Consider the following 14703-nt stretch of genomic DNA (forward strand, 5'->3'; position numbering starts at 1 on the left):
CCCCCGGGGTCATGAAAGCTACAATTTTGGTAGAGGCCTTCCTGCTCTATATCATTGCATTTAGTTTTTCTTAAAGATATGCAGTTGTAGAGAAGAATTTTTTTAATAATAAATCAATTTTTGGCAGTTATTGCCCTGCCCCTAAGGCCCTGGAGGTGCAGGAGTCCTGAAATTTAAAATTTATGTTCCTTGTCCCAAAGATGCTTCATACCAAATTTGAAAGGAATTGGAATGGCGGTTATCAAGAAGTTGAAAATGTTCAATTGTCAACGCACGACAGACAACGGCGTACGCAGGCCAATTGCAATAGGTCACTGAGTTTACTCAGGTGATCTAATAAAATGCATACACTTAAATACACTCCACAATCTGACAAAGGAAAAGCACTCCACAGTCTTACAAAAGGAAAAGCACTCCACACTACCACAGTCTGACAAATGGAAAAGCATACACAATATTTGGACAGACATCCAGAAAAACTTGAATTTCAAACGCACACTCCATGCTTATTGAATGAACTGCACATAATGTATGAAGCATTTAGGTACATTTACTGTACAAATAACTTATTATGTTTAATTGGTTATGTGAAAATATTGCTTTATGCATTTGTATGAGCTAGCAGATATTTCACATATTTCAGAGACAATAAAGGACAACATGTATAAATTGCTTGGGCCTAATTCAGCTCCTTATGGATGGAAACATTCAAGTGATGTATCTGAGATTGGAAATGTACATTTTTCAAATGCTAATTCGTGCGACAAAATCATGAGTATGCAAACCACAAATTTCAACCCCCCCCCCCTCTTTTTCCCCAAAATAAAATGGCATTTGAAGTGAAGTATCGTATTGTCTGTGGTAATTTTTGGACAGAAAATAAAAGTTTTTAAAGCATTTTTTTTTTCATTTCAAAATGACTGTATACAAGAATACTAGTAGACTGTAGTATTTCTAATAACGTGAAAAATACACAATATGCAGTGACAAAATCTTGTTCAATGTCCAATATTACAAAGAGAGAGAGAGAGGGGGAGAGGGCACATACAATGCACTTGTACATAATATGAATACTGTAAACCAACTCTTATTTGTGGCTACTTTATTTCGTGATTCACCTGTGGTAAACTGGTTCGCAGTGTGTAATTTTCACAATTGAGCCTTTTTCATTACAGATGACAGATATTCAAGGACCGGTTCGCAATGATAAATATTCGTGCCAATGAGGTTCTCACTAATCACGCAAAATTTTCTTGCACGAGAATAAAAGTTGGTTTAAAGTATATATGTACCTTGGATTGATAAGAGAAAGAGAGACACAGAGAGAGAGTTACCCGGTGCATTGACCACTTGCTGCAGGAATTGGATAGCCTCCCTTGGTTTGTCCATGACCTTGAAGAATGTTCCCAGGGTAGCGTTGGCTAACATCAGGAAGAAGCTGTAACTGGGCTGACAGAGCTTCATGTACAGGACACTCCTCTTCAACATCTCCTCTGCCTGCTGGGTTCTAAAACAAAATTCAATTACATCAATCCTCACCAACTTTACTGTTGTGAAACTCGTGTATGCCAAATCAAGTCTAATATGTGCATAACTACAAGGTAGTTCATCATAAAGTCCTGGTTTATCTATGTCTGCTATGTCTGAAAGTTTACTGGTCAACTCTGAAATGGACCTATTTGTGGAAAACTAAAATCTTACTCATCCAATAGTAGACCTGGTTACTAATATTTTGAAGTAGATCTGTTGAAAATCATATTGACGGATTATGAAGTAGATTTGTTTAAAAATATTGTCTATCTATCATACTAATGGATTATAAAGCAGATCTGTTTAATGATATGGAGTAGACCTGTTTACTGATTTCTAATCTTCCTGGTCCATATTGGACTTGATCTGTTTAAAATATCTGATATGGAGCAGACCTGTGTATGGATATCTGATATCTCAATGGCTCATTTTGAACTAGATCTCTTTACCGATATGGAGAAAACTTAATTGATGATATCTGATATTTTGAACTAGATCTATTTACCGATATGGAGAAAACTTAATTGATGATATCTGATATTTTGAACTAGATCTATTTACTGATATGGAGAAGACTTAATTGATGATATCTGATATTTTGAACTAGATCTATTTACCGATATGGAGAAAACTTAATTGATGATACATGTATATGATATTTTGAATTAGATCTATTTACCGATATGGAGAATACTTAATTGATAATATCTGATATTTTGAACTAGATCTATTTACTGATATGGAAAAGACTTATTGATAATATCTGATATTTTGGACTAGATCTATTTAACGATATGGAGTAAATCTGGTTTTAGATATCTGATATCTTACTGATCCATTTTGGAGTAGATCTGACCCAGCAGCAGACACATCTGTGATGTCCGGAGACTGATTTCTCCGTACGTGGATGAGGCAACCATTAAACCCTGTTTGGCCTCCATCTCAGCTTGTTTCAGTGTCATGTCCTGGGCCTCTTTAGAAGAATGCAGTGCCTTCCACTGGAGTGCTGAGGCTACACAAGAAACAGTGATGCGTTAATTATGCAAATGGACAAGAGTCATCACCTTCCTTTACATAAACATATTTACATCATCATAAACCTTTCCGCTCTAGATAACTACATGTATATCTACATGTTGTCATTTTGAACAATTCATTGCCTTGTGAAAGAGATGCTTAGACTCAGCATGTGATAATTCTGATAAATTATCATATGTGCTCAATTGAGATATCTTATTATAAACCCAATATCTAGACAATAATTGTACAGTAATGAACCTCAAAGTATCACCTCTTACACCCAATATCTAGACAGTTATTTGTACAGTAATGTACCTCTTACACCCAATATCTACAGTTATTTGTACAGTAATGTACCTCTTACACCCAATATCTACAGTTATTTGTACAGTAATGTACCTCTTACACCCAATATCTACAGTTATTTGTACAGTAATGTACCTCTTACACCCAATATCTACAGTTATTTGTACAGTAATGTACCTCTTACACCCAATATCTACAGTTATTTGTACAGTAATGTACCTCTTACACCCAATATCTACACAGTTATTTGTACAGTAATGTACCTCTTACACCCAATATCTACAGTTATTTGTACAGTAATGTACCTCTTACACCCAATATCTACACAGTTATTTGTACAGTAATGTACCTCTTACACCCAATATCTACAGTTATTTGTACAGTAATGTACCTCTTACACCCAATATCTACACAGTTATTTGTACAGTAATGTACCTCTTACACCCAATATCTACAGTTATTTGTACAGTAATGTACCTCTTACACCTAATATCTACACAGTTATTCCTTCAGTGCTAAGATGCATCTCATAGTATTATCTCGTGTTTCTAATATCTACATGGTTATTCCGTCATTAGATGAACATCTGTAATAAGCAATCAGCCAGGCTGACACTGACCTGAGGTGTGAAGGAACATGGCCATCATTCCGTGGTACTGGTCAGGGAGCTGACTTCGAGCAATCCTTAAGGCCTCGGTGGCATGGTGGTAGTAAGCCAGGTCCTCAAAGTCCTGAAGGACTAGCAGGGCCTTACAAACAGCCCTGTGAGCCAGGGCCACATCGATCGTCTCGCAGTTATACGTTTTCTGGGCAGTCCTCAAAGTGTACTGCAGTGAACAACACATTTAATGAGCTAAAGTCGGATGTATACAAGATCACATCTCTATTTCCAGTGGTAGAGCAGAATCAAGCAGTTAAATAAACCTACCCTGGCGATCTGCAGTCCCTGTTTGTCCTGTTTGAACTCGCTGGAAAAGTGACAGAAGTGGAGAAGGGCCTTGATGTACAGAGGGTGGCTGGTCCCAAAGTGGTGTCTACACAGTACAGGTAAAAAAATCAGAGTGACCCAGGCAGTTCCTCTCCAATACGGATACAAAAAGGGAGACGTTTCTTACATGCTTAGTCATTAATAAAATTTTCTGTATGCATCTTGAGTGACATTATAATGCTTAAATTGTGTCTGGTAATTACAATGTACTCCATAAGACACACAAGGCTAAATCCATGCATCACAGATTAACAATACACCCCTTGCAAAACCTCTCTGGGTTTTTAATGGATTCATAATACATCCTTTGTGGAACCTCTAAGAGTTTTTCCAATTTGGAAAATTGCAGCTTACCTCATCATACTCAATTCTGATTACCGTATAATATATCAGACCTTTTCAATGTTACATCAAAATATAATTTTCATGTTTTATTCATTACATTATAGAATTTTTCAGATTGAGTTTTGTATATTTCTTTGAATCTGTTTATTAAATTTTTCCATTGATAAATTTTCATTACTAATGTAATGAACATGATTAAATACACCCTTTTCCACATCACGTTCCACATCGACCCTTCATCAATATCAAGCCTTCACATTTCAGTCCCTAGCTGATACTGGAGTCTCTGGTTGATATGTGATGTGACATGGAAAAGGATATGTAGTTTTTACACAAAACGACATATAAGATTAGATATTGACATACTTGGCCTGCTGCACTGCTTGAATGGCCAAAGTCTCTGCCCTCTTCACGCTCCATCGAGCACAGTAAGTCATCACTCCAGCACAAAGTGTATTCACAACATCTTCTGGAGACTCCTGACTCATGCTCTGTGGGGGAGAGGATTCATTAATCAAATCATACACAGAGCTACATTACAAAATCCCCTAAAGATTTAAATCCATTTTGGATCCAGACCTACAAACCATTCATAACTACAGTGAAAATTGCCTAATCTGACACCTATGTACACAGCAAAAACTGCCTAATCCGACACTTGTGTATACAGTGAAAACTGTCTAATCTGTCACCAGTGAACAGAGAAAACTGCCTAATCCAACATCTGTGTATACAGAAAAAAACTGATTAATCTGACACCTGTGTATACAGTGAAAACTGCTTAATCTGACACATGTGAACAATGGAAACTGCCTAGTCTGACACCTGTGTATATAATGAAAACTGCCTAATCCAACACCTATGTATACAGTGAAAACTGCATAATCTGACACCTGTATAGTCCGTTTCACAGGATATTCCAGTTCTCCTTTCTCAATTTCATATTTTCATTGTTTGTTACACAGTTTATTCCAACACACTGTGTATTCTGACAAAAATTTGTCTTCCAGTGTACCGTATATACTCGGCTATAAGTCGGATTTTCGGGAGTCAATTTTTGGTCCAAAACTCTATGTCCGACTTATAGGCGCGTCCTAAGAAGATTGGTATTTTTCTAGGCGGCATAATGTAGTGTTTTTTAAACAACTCCGATGATTATCATGGACTACCACACAAATGATTATTGTTCACAAATATCTAGACATATTGTATTGTTTATGTATTTCAAAATTATGTATAAAGTACAAGTATTTACATATTTTTATCTTGTTAAAAATTATTTACATACCAATAACTAATACTTTCAATTCAACTAATCTATCGTTTATCGGTAAAATTGAATTACGAAACCGATTTAATATTGAAATATTCATATGTATACCGGCTGAAATATATTTCATAAAAGATTGAATATTTGTTAACAGATAATTTAGATCATCATTCTTGACCCTTAAAAACTCTATTGTTGATACATTGAATTATACTGGAACCCCACAATAACTGTGAGGCTTGTGCCACTAAGTAAACATGATGTCAGGTACTGGTAATTAGGAGACCATAATTGCATAGGTAAACAAGGGATCATTGTCCATAATAGATCAAGGTTGTGTTTAAACTCCAAACAGATATGGCTTGGATATTAAGCACCTCATAATTATTAATTTCTCAAAATATTTTTTGAAACATAGGTAAAAACACTAGAGCATTGACTTGAAATTGTCAACCGATTCTGACAAAAATTTGTACCGACTTATAAGCGGGTCAATGGCAAATTCCTACAAAATAACCTTAAAAAATACAACCGACTTATAGGCGGACCGACTTATAGGCGAGTATATACAGTATGTCAGATTAGACAGGTTTCACTGTATTTTCATTATTTTACTTTACTTTGCCTTCTCCATCAATATTTTGATTTAGAGAGATGCAATAAATTTTGTTGCGAGCACTGAACTGAAGGTACAGTGGTATAATGATTTTACACAGGTTGCGAGTTCAATACTTACATATAGAGTTGTGCTTCAGTCATACAGACCTTGAAAATGTACACTATTTTGTTCAAGAAAGAATGAAGTGGGCCCTAAAAAGTGCTGAAGTAGTCCTGATTATCTTAATTTGATGGGAAATTCTTGAATAGGAATTAAAACTATCTACAGAGAGGATGAATTCACAGAAACATAAATAGTGAATTTATTAATCCACAATAATTCACGACATGAAATAAAGGAAATCAATTCATGTTATTTTATATATGGAATAGGATTTTCCAGTCAGCCCTTCACACTGAGCTATAAAATGTTGGGGGGATTAACTTAAGTCTTGAATTTAAATCACTATTAACAACATATCCTTTGTGTGCATTTTTTGCACTAGTTCCATATGTGAATTCGCATTATAGGAATTGTAATAGAAACAAGCTTGTTCATTTAAAATGCAAGTACAGTGTGATTCCTTATCCTGGAGAAAGACTAGATAGAATGGACTGCAGGTTTCCTTAATTATTGTTTCCATTATTAATGTTATTAGAACAGACAAGGAATAATTTATCACCATTAATTACAGCAATTTCCTCCCTTTAATTAAGTAACAGTATTTGGTTTCTGTGAGATTGTCTCTTAGTGAAAAGAAAATCAGATTCATACATTTCCATAGCAACAAATTATCAATTATATTAAACATGATCGATTAACAATTTAAAGGAATATAAGAATTTTATACATTAAAAAAGATTTATTAATCCTTATAGATGCATCTTTTAAAAGTACAAGTAAAACATAGTAAATTTCTCTTCATTAAAAGACTTAAATTAGCATTCTGCCTTTCTCAAAAACTTAAAAGTGTTCTCTGTCTTCTACAGTTTCAACATTAAACAACACGTCCTCTTTCTCCCCAAAAAAGCCTAAAACTGTAATTTAGAGGTGCTCTCTGTCCTCTATACTTCCACCCCACCCCACCCCCCCTTACAAAAAGTGTTTTCTATCTTTTACAGTTCCATCCCTAAAGGCCCAACACACACAAAACCTGTTAGTGTAATTCAGAAGTGTTTTCTGTCTTTTACACTAATAAAACAAAATCTAACCTTGATAGCTTTCTGAACCCATCCAAAGGAAGCATTGGCCGATCCATACTCCAACATTAGGGTGGACATCTCCACATAGAACGCAGTCTTATCCAGAATATCCTGACCAAACGACATCATGGAAATCTGCCATTCCATCTCATTCACCAAGCCATAAGCATTCTGAGTCTTCCTAAAGTCGTAATTTAGGTTCCTAAAATGCATTAGTTTGATGAAGCCTTTGTATTTGGTCACCCATGAGTCGATGTTGTGAGAAAGGTTCAGTACGGCCAACAGAATTGTCATGATTCCCTCTGCTTGTTGGAAATAGCCGTATTTACCAAGGAAATCCAGGAGAGCGAAGCCGATCTTCATGGCTGACTGAGTGGCGTCTGATCCAACTCGACTGATGTCCATTCCCTCCAAAACCGAACCAAATGATTGCACAATGTCGATCAAAAGGTCAACATCAGATCTTTCTAACATCCTCAGATATTTGAAATACATGTGGTGATTTTTTGTGTCAAGTAAAACATCATGTACCGCTTCACACATGCAGAGTTCAAACCCATCTGGGAGCTGTTTTCTTCTGGCTAATACTGCAATGATTTCAAGTTTTCTGACCTTCTCAAACACTAGTCTCTCTTGTTCAAGCTGAGCTTTGTCAAATTTGTCTTGTGAGTTCTCCAGTTCTCTAAACAGATCCTCAGGAACCTGTAGAACAAAGGAAATATTGAAACATATGTATTGAAAAAATTATAGCAAAAATGGTGAATCTAGCTTGTGTTAAAACCTAATTGCAATTTTCTTGAACCCTATGAGTACTATTTGAATCTAAACTTAGTTACGATTACATTAAAGTATTCTAGTTAACTTTCTTCTTTAAAACCTATAACACATGACCCAAATTTTTCAAAGAACTTTTGACTACAAATCAAGAAAGTAGTCAATGAATCTGTAAATTGTTACATCGATATCTTATAAGTATTGTTGTTGGTATATCAGTACAGTATGTAAATGAAAACCACACTCTGTGTACAAAGTAATTTATCTATAAAAATCAGCTAAACACAGAGGCAAGGCATACATTCATTATAGTTCTTGAATATCTATTAGACTTGAAGATTCAACAACATCGTCTCCAAACCTGTAGAAGTGATCGGAAGTTGTCTGGTGTTGCTACCCACTGTTGGAAAAAGCCCTTGACCAGCGTCATGGTCTGTGGCTTGTCATGGCTGAGCGAAACCTTGTCGTCTTTCTCAGGAGCATTGTCCCTGGCTCCTTTTTCCATCATCAGTTCTTCCTCCTCTGTCCTCCTCTTGTAATTCGTTCCCCTGCTCTTCTGCTGTTCCGATTTGGAGATTTCTGGCAGTGGTTCATAGCGAGGCAGTTTTAATGAATTTATGGAGCTATTCATGCTGAACTTTGAAGACTGAGACATTGGGCGGTGGATGACGGTATTGTCGAGGAACTCCACCAGCGACCGATATCGCTTCTTTGTCTCGGCATTGGCATCCTCAGGTGACAAGATTGATTGTCGAAATATGTTATACCAGTCTGGTACATGTGTTTTGGTTGTTATAATGTCCACAAGTCGCCTTGATTTATCTGCTGGTGTTGTCCCTTTGTCTATGCGTTCACGGTCGAACTCCGATATTAGGCCTGTCTGCAGTAAATAGTTGATTATGTGTTCAGATCTTAGTTCCTGCACCAGAGCTATTCTATTGATCCTCAAACGCATTATGTTCTGTCGGTCAACCCCCGACTCACTGTGCAAGGACTCTGTCATCCTACATTTATACAAAAGAGAATTTAATCCTCCCAATCATGTGCTGCATGGGCACTTATTACAATCATGTCATGCAACATGCAGCAAGAGGAAAAATGTTGAATATATGATATGTAAATATATGATGGCTGAGTTGGACTTTCAACGAACCAGCTGCCATGAAGATATACATAAATCAACAGTCAGTAGTGAACTTAATCTAATTAAAATTGGCTGTTTTCAATCCACTAACGCCTCTGGTAGCGGATTCAGAACAGCTAATTTTTAATTACATTGGCAATAAATTGTACTCGGAGTAATTCTCATAACAAAAGTCAACAAAGACCGGACTTTTTTTAAAAACATTGTTATATTTAGCTTGTTGTTTGAAATTCAGTGGGAAATTATTTTGTAAACAATCAAGCACCTGCAAGCGACCCTAGCAACCATACATATTCAATGTGCTAACACATTTTCATTTAATATATCTCCAACTTAATTGATTTAAAGAATCTAAATATATAAATACTAAATGCTTACATTGTGCTATAGAGATGTTATTCAATGTTCCACCTGCAAACTTCAAAACATTTCGGAGGGTTGCCGAGATGAAAGATTGTCTGTTACACGCGCGTTTTTTGCCGGAAGTGAAACAGAAAATCGTAACACGCGCGTTTAAGCATTTTGACAGACGAAAACATGCTTCCTTTAATACGAAATACATCGAAGGTAAAATATCAATTTAAAACTCACGATTGTTTTCATCTATGTAAAAACATGCAGAGATAAAGAGCCACTCAGCTTCCGAAAATGTTTACGTGAACTCACAAAATTCATTCATCGCACGACACTTTATTTTGTAATCTTTAAATTTGCATAACCTTTTAAAAGTAGTTGTTTCAAGGGGGTATGTGTAGTGTTCTCAGATGAATTAAGACGAGACATTTCAGGGTCCTCGTCGAATTTAAAGGACTGGAGTAAATGCAACAAACCAGACCGAGATTAGAACCCGGGCCCCTTGAATTTTAAGTCGGGTGCTCTACCAATTGTACAGTACAAGGTTAACCACAGCGTTCCCCACCAACATGTCATTTACTCTCAGAGAAACCTACAACCTAATTAACATATTCATACCCTGACAGACATTTCACCTGTCAGTTGTAGGGGCTGGTCTACAGCACCAAATGTAACGGAGAGAATGCATTGACTAGACCGGAATTCGAACACGGGCCCCCTAATTGCTCACCAACTGAACTATATAAAGCCCTGTTCTAAACCCATTTGACCACTACACAGGCATTACATAACATTTCAAAATATGCACTGGGTTAGCATATAATATATGCATGTTTGAGACTTTTTGATTCTCACGTACATGTATGTATAGAAAGTATTCTTTCAAGTTTGAAATTTATGCAAGAAAAGAACAAACTCAGGATTTTACCATTTAATTATGCTTTAGTCTATCTAATCTTTTGTGCTTTACATGTTTCAGAAATGGTCTTATTCAGACACTATGGTCAAAGGTGGATTAATAAAAGTCTGATTCTAAACATTTCAGATCATCTGTCAGCAGTTACTCCGACCAGTAGGATGTCGATTTTACCGAGTCCCCATCGTCATAGAGAAAGGCGAAGGTGGAGAGAGAGCGTATGACATCTACTCTAGACTTCTAATCAGCCGGATAGTGTGCGTGTTTGGTCCGGTAGGTCTCGACTATAGTCAGCATTGAAAACACAAGTTTCCTAACCATAACATAAGCATTGTAATACTTCTCAACCAGTGATTTCAGACAGCATAGTTTTAGATCCAGACTGCACAAACAGCCCCATTGAAATGCTTAAATCTTTGCATGAAGCGTTGCAATTTAAATCTTCAGGGTTGTACCTTTGCACCACATGGTGGGCACCCCAATTTTTTATGTTCCAGAGGACACTTTAAATCTTGGAATAGTACCTGTAAGTCACATGGTACACCCCTATTAGTAGGTTACGAATCTGACATTTTGAGGAATATTTCTGTTTTATAGGTGACAGAAGACATGGCATCGGCCGTGGTGGCCCAGCTTCTCTTCCTTCAGTTCCAGAACTCCAAGGAACCAATCCACATGTACATAAACTCTCCAGGAGGGATCGTGACTCAGGGACTTGGGATTTATGATACAATGCAGTACATCACCCCTCCTGTGGCGACCTGGTGCCTAGGGCAGGCCTGCAGTATGGGCGCATTTTTACTAGCGGCAGGTGCCCCAGGGATGAGGAAGGCCCTTCCTAACTCCACTATAATGGTCCACCAGCCATCAGGAGGTGCTGGGGTAAGTGAGAGATTACACAGCCAGATATTGTTAGTAGAAAAGGAAGACATTATACAATTTAAAATCATCCATCATCAGGAGGTGCTCGAGTAAGTGAGAGGTAACACAGTCAGATAGTGTGAATAGAGAGGCTACACAGCAAAATTGTATAAATAGTAGTGAAGAAATGATTGTCGCCGACAATCGATTGTCAGTTGTTTTTGGCTCTTCGATAATGATTATATTTTTCATAATTGAATGTCACCTGTACACTAGTTGATAACTAATTCGAGATTCTTCTGACTGTTAACCTCGCTTTTATATCGTGACATGTGCAAGGGAGAGTCAGAGTGAACTCCATTTTGAAAGTGGGTTGCTGCTTTGCCTACCTTTAACAGCTTTATTTCGCGGGTTTACTTTCCAAGACGCAAGGATTCAGTTATCAGATGATTATTCTACAAGTTAATCATGACTAATACTTTGCTATTGCCATGTAAAAAGCTCTTGCACTGACAAATGAAGCATCACTTGACTTAGGGCGCCTCCTAACCATTTGATTTCTTTGCGCATGATGTCAGCACACAAATACACAAAATTCCAATGGGTGTCAAAGTAGTCATGATTAACTTGAATACTCATCCCATAACTGAATCCTATCTAGATTGGCAAAATAAAGTTGTAAAAGGTAGGCAAAGCAGCAACATTAGCGGAATTCCCACTTTTCAATATGGAATCCTCTCTAAATCTCCCCCGCACATGTCTCAATATAAAAGCGGGGTTTACAGTCAGAGGAATCTCGGATTAGTTGATAACTTGATACATATATACATATGAATATCCCAACCCAGGGAAACCAAGTCAGACGTCTGGATTTTTTTCTTTCGTAAAAGTAAAGCCAATCTTGATTTGTGGATAGAGAAAACATATTTCATTCGTTAGGACTAATATCTAGATGTGTGTATGTTGCACATATCCAGGCATAAAACTAAAAAGAAATAACCTAAAAAATAATCAACATTTATTAACAACATGTAAATGCTGATTACATTGATCAATACAGTTCTTTTGATTATCGACTATGAAATTTTTATGATTAAATTTCACCCAAACTTTATATCATAAATGGATTCAAATATTGACCAAATATTATCTGTAAGCATGTAAATTATGGTGCTCTGGAACACATGTTGCCTGCAGATGCCAGACAAAGTGATCCCTATATGTCTGCCTTAGTTTGACAGAAAGACAAAATGATCTCAGCTTTATGGATGACACAAAAATCACTGCAATTACTCTGGTTTTCAGGGACAAGTGACAGACATACAGATTCAGGCAGAGCATTTACAGAAAATGAAACGGAGGCTGAATGAATTGTATGTCCATCACACAAATATGCCGTATGATGTTATAGGTAAGAAGTTTGTATTCTGCTGTTTGTGCTGGGTACTGATTTATTACAACTTTTAGTATATAGTTATACAGATGAATAAGAAATTTCATTTGATTACCTCACTATATATCTATATTGAGATACATTGGAAATTTCAGAACAAATAATGGAACGAGACAAGTACTTAACTCCTCAAGAAGCCAAAGAATATGGACTAATAGATCACGTACAGGAATTATCACAGGTCCCCAGCCTCTCGTCCGACTCCTAGCACTCCAGAACAGTTATGTTTAATGTGTTCCATATTCATATACAAATAAATGCATTTACACTGTACAGTATCTGTAGTGTTCTGATTATATGCATTCCCTGCTGTGGCATTAGAAATTGTTTTATCTCTACAATTCTATAACCACTGTTTACATGCAAGTCTTTAATTACATTCAGATACTTCTTGCAGTAGCCTAGTAGTGAAGAAGGTCGCTTTGTAACAGGGAGGTCCTTGTTTCAATTCTTGGTTCTGATGCAACATCAAACCTGACACATTTAACATACCGATAGGTAGAGACTGTTCTTCCACCAAGCACCTGGCAATAAAAGGGAAAGTCATGGATCTTTCAAATATGACCTTGAAAAAAAAAACCAATGTTCCATATCACATTATTAGATAAAGATCCCTCACTGCTACAGCCTTGACCACCGTGCTTAGGTCAAAATTTGTAACACTTGACCTACCACTGGTGAGGTCTCTACAAGAGTAAAAAATTCTAGGATGGGGCGCAAAATAAGCAAACCAACACTTCTTAATTACATTCATAAATCACATTGATGCTGCTGTGTAAAGTGGAAGAAAAATGGTCTTGAATAAGCCAAGTAATTTCATTTTTATTTGCAACATAATGTAAACAATTTTATAAATAACTTCTGTGCAGTTCAGTTGAACAAAAATTAAATCAATCTACATACTACATCAGTGTGTATACGAGTCTTGTCTGATGATGCACCAAGCCAGATTCTTCTGATTCTGAAGACTTTGATCATTCAAATTTTATTAGTGCAGAATGAATTGTTCGATTTTTTTTTTTTTCATATTAAGACATGCACCATGTTGCTGGTTTTTCTCCTTTTGGTACATAGTTGATGTTAGTCATATGACGTGATACACATGACTTAAAATGACTTGAAGACAAGCTGGCTTTGCTTGGAGTTTGGGACCCTTTGAAAAGTCAGCTTTCTGTTAATGGGCCCTGCAAAACGTTATAGAAGCAGTAAAGTATATTAACCAAACTCAGATTGAATGTAAAAAAAAAAATGGGTGGGAGGGATTGTACCAGTATATTTTACCTGAAGTTTTGTCCAAGCTTTGTAGATCATCAGTGTCCTGAAAAACAAACCAGAGTATAAGGAAATTGATTAAACACAAGAATGTTGAACAAGTTTTTGCTTTTCATACAAACTCTCAATACTTTTCATGTGAGAAATGGCTTTGAAATAAGTTACTTTAAAAGTGGTTTGAAAATTACCACAGTTAACTTTATTTTCTAGAGTATCAAATTGGGTAACTGAACATAAATAGAAAAGATCGACTACTGACAGGTAATTCAAGTACCTGTTGAACTTGTGGCCAGTAATCATTACCTGTTGTGGACAGCAATTATAACCATTGTGGACAGTAATTATTATCTGTTGTGGACAGTAATCATTACCTGTTGTGGACAGTAATCATTACCTGATGTGGACAGTAATCATTACCTGATGTGGACAGTAATCATTACTTGTTGTGGACAGTAATTATTACCTGTTGTGGACAGTGATTATTATCTGTTGTGGACAGTAATTATTACCTGTTGTGGACAGTAATCATTACCTGTTGTGGACAGTAAATATTACCTGTTGTGGACAGTGATTATTACCTGTTGTGGACAGCAATTATAACCGTTGTGGACAGTAATTATTATCTGTTGTGGACAGCAATTATAACCATTGTGGACAGTGATTATTATCT

The 14703-nt window shown here is 36.5% G+C and overlaps 2 protein-coding genes across 2 annotated transcripts in view; one reads left to right on the plus strand and one right to left on the minus strand.

Annotated features, from left to right (window-relative positions):
• The window catches only part of LOC125669198 (uncharacterized), a 56401-nt gene that overhangs the window by 1787 nt on the left and 39911 nt on the right, over positions 1-14703 (minus strand). Inside the window, exons 24-32 of the mRNA XM_056161514.1 lie at positions 14043-14079; positions 11189-11324; positions 8395-9037; positions 7269-7961; positions 4556-4680; positions 3785-3890; positions 3476-3683; positions 2362-2542; positions 1335-1507 (exon numbers count right to left, since the gene is read on the minus strand). Of these exons, the coding sequence (XP_056017489.1) occupies positions 1335-1507; positions 2362-2542; positions 3476-3683; positions 3785-3890; positions 4556-4680; positions 7269-7961; positions 8395-9037; positions 11189-11324; positions 14043-14079 (2302 nt within the window). The remainder of the gene's footprint in view (positions 1-1334; positions 1508-2361; positions 2543-3475; positions 3684-3784; positions 3891-4555; positions 4681-7268; positions 7962-8394; positions 9038-11188; positions 11325-14042; positions 14080-14703) is intronic.
• LOC125670585 (ATP-dependent Clp protease proteolytic subunit 1, mitochondrial-like) lies at positions 9656-13034 on the plus strand. Its single transcript, XM_048905828.2, has 5 exons — positions 9656-9744; positions 10577-10720; positions 11045-11329; positions 12614-12719; positions 12857-13034. Exons 1-5 carry the CDS (start codon positions 9715-9717, stop codon positions 12967-12969), a joined length of 678 nt encoding a protein of 225 aa, XP_048761785.1. The 5' UTR covers positions 9656-9714; the 3' UTR covers positions 12970-13034.

This window comes from Ostrea edulis, chromosome 4, assembly GCF_947568905.1.
Source record: "Ostrea edulis chromosome 4, xbOstEdul1.1, whole genome shotgun sequence".
NCBI lineage: Eukaryota > Metazoa > Mollusca > Bivalvia > Ostreida > Ostreidae > Ostrea > Ostrea edulis.

Excerpts from the sequence above, each read along its gene's own strand:
- LOC125670585 (XM_048905828.2), top strand. The coding sequence starts at position 9,715 with ATGCTTCCTTTAATACGAAATACATCGAAG. Across the intron at positions 10,721-11,044 it reads TAGTGTGCGTGTTTGGTCCG|GTGACAGAAGACATGGCATC; the intron begins GTAGGTCTCGAC and ends TCTGTTTTATAG. Across the intron at positions 12,720-12,856 it reads TATGCCGTATGATGTTATAG|AACAAATAATGGAACGAGAC; the intron begins GTAAGAAGTTTG and ends TGGAAATTTCAG.